The sequence below is a fragment of the Trichinella spiralis genome (assembly GCF_000181795.1).
Source record: "Trichinella spiralis strain ISS 195 chromosome Unknown Scfld3251, whole genome shotgun sequence".
Taxonomy (NCBI): Eukaryota; Metazoa; Nematoda; class Enoplea; order Trichinellida; family Trichinellidae; genus Trichinella; species Trichinella spiralis.
In genome coordinates, this window is record NW_003530190.1 from 1 (window position 1) to 2,251 (window position 2,251).

General features: G+C 28.3%; 1 protein-coding gene across 1 annotated transcript; it reads left to right on the forward strand.

The window, feature by feature from the left end:
* The first annotated feature begins 600 nt into the window (after positions 1-600).
* On the forward strand, positions 601-1,328 carry Tsp_12943 (conserved hypothetical protein). Its single transcript, XM_003368023.1, has 3 exons — positions 601-646; positions 956-1,149; positions 1,218-1,328. The coding sequence occupies exons 1-3, from the start codon at positions 601-603 to the stop codon at positions 1,326-1,328; spliced, it is 351 nt and encodes a 116-aa protein (XP_003368071.1).
* The last annotated feature ends 923 nt before the right edge of the window (positions 1,329-2,251 follow it).

Sequence of the window (2,251 nt, forward strand, 5' to 3'; positions counted from 1 at the left end):
AAAAGTATCAATAGTAGATATGAAACTGACATTTTTTTAACTTCTTAAGAGTAAGTTTTGTGTTAAGTTCTTTCACATAAGTGAATTTCATTATAACATACTAACTGCAGAGTCACTCACGGTTTGCCATTGTATTCGGAAACGTTTTGGCACAGAACTGTTTCCATATGCAAATGAGTTGCTGCAGAACAATAAGATGAGAGTAATACCTTTTACAATCCGGATCATTCTCCACTTTTCAGCTTAAATGAAGCTTGAAATGGCAAGAATAAATGAAAATAAACTGCACTTTGACATTTTAACGATTGAAAATACTTTGCAAATTACGACTTTATTTGTACAATTAAAGCTTTAAATTTTCTATTACTTTATGGTAAATCAAACCAATAAAATATTTCATAGTCTGTTTTTTGAACAATTGCATTAGATCAGTGTAAAATTTTTTCAACCAGTCATAAACTTTACAGAAGCTTCAACAATGAACGCGCGTAATAAATTCAAACGGCAACGGCTAAGAAAGCAACAGTTCTATTCAAGAAAGAAAATAATATCAGTGATGACGCTTTTCATTTGTTCCATAGGTTGCACAAAAATATATAAATGGAACTGTTTGCAGCAATGCGCAGATTTATAACAAGCAAACATGGTACATTTAAATAAAATTCTCGGATTTGTTTTAATTTTCTTTTTATTTGCAACAAAATTGATCAAGTCGAAAATTTTTTATTTGAATGACCCGTTTCAAAATGGAGACTATTTATATGATCCATTTTCATCCGACATTATAAGTATCATATTTTATTATATACTTTTAAACAATTTCATTTGCATCACTACCTTTGCAATCATCATCACTTAAAATTTTTTAATTAAACTTCAAGTTTTGCAAAATTTTTAATTTATTATATAATATCAAAAAGGTATTGCATATTAGTTTTTGATTTTTTTTCTCTAGATATTGCTAAAGCGCGCGTGCTAACATCGCTAATTGATCACGAACGTTTGCATTATATCAATAGCACAGCGAATTCGTATATTAAAAATATGCAATGGTGCGAACTGTTTAGTGATCTTTGGCATGAAATCAGCGAAATGGTTCATTACGATCAACATTTCTCACCGACAGGACTGTATCTGATGGACAGTTTGGTCAATAATTACAAAGTGATAATAGCATGCAATTTTCCATTGCAATTTGCAATTTCACGTGCTTTTAGAATGGTTACATGCTGAAAAATTACGGTGAAAATGGATGTAAAGAAGCTTTGATGCATACGTACCGTATTATTGAATTGAATAGGCAACTTTTTTCTTCTAAGAAGAAGTAGCAATTTCATCTATTGATTTATTTTTTATATATTTTTTACGATATGATATACGTTTTTTAATTTCGTTTCAAACTGCTTTGATTTCCTTTCAGGTTCATCAGCATCTTTTCTTTTCTTTATGTTTCGAATCACTTTCAAAGCAGTGTCATTTGCATAAAAATTGAAAATGCTAATGAACCGACATGCCTTCCTTTCTTATTTTTTGCATAAATTTTGTGTCATACAATAAATGAAAATTTGTTTTGCAATTTCCATTCAAATAGCTCTTTCAAATTGTTCATTGCGCTTTCATTGTTATTCTTACTCAACTTTTCTAAGATTACTTGAAAAGCAAATTTTTATTATAAACTGCGTTGCTTAGAGCAGAGTATGAAAGTTTCGCCCATCCAAGTCAATGCAACTGAAAGCAGGAAAATTGTTAACTTGCTTCATCATATTTTTTGTCATTCCTAAAAGTATGCAATTCAGATTTTATTGGAGAGAATCATTCGATTTAGCCGACTTTGAAAAAGATCCATTCAACAGAAAATTTAGAGGTAAATGGATTTATTTCAATTATTCCCTATGATATCAGTAAACTTAAAGTTGAAAAATTTTCAACAAAATCTTCCAAATGTTTTTATGCTTGTAAGCTAAATTTAATTGTCATGTACAATTTATAAATTTTTAAAATATAAAATTTCACTTTTCAAGTTCATCAATATAATTTTTGTAATAGTAATTTAATGACAAAATGACCTTCGAATGATAAAATTTTGCATTTTTTATTTATTTTGATATTAAAATTTATACAAAATTAAAGTGAAAAAGAATTTATCTTTACATTTTGAAATATTTTATTAATACAATGTGTTATTTTTAGACGTAGTTTTCCCTTATATAGTGTTACAAAAGAATGAACTGATTTTACCGCCCGACTTCGA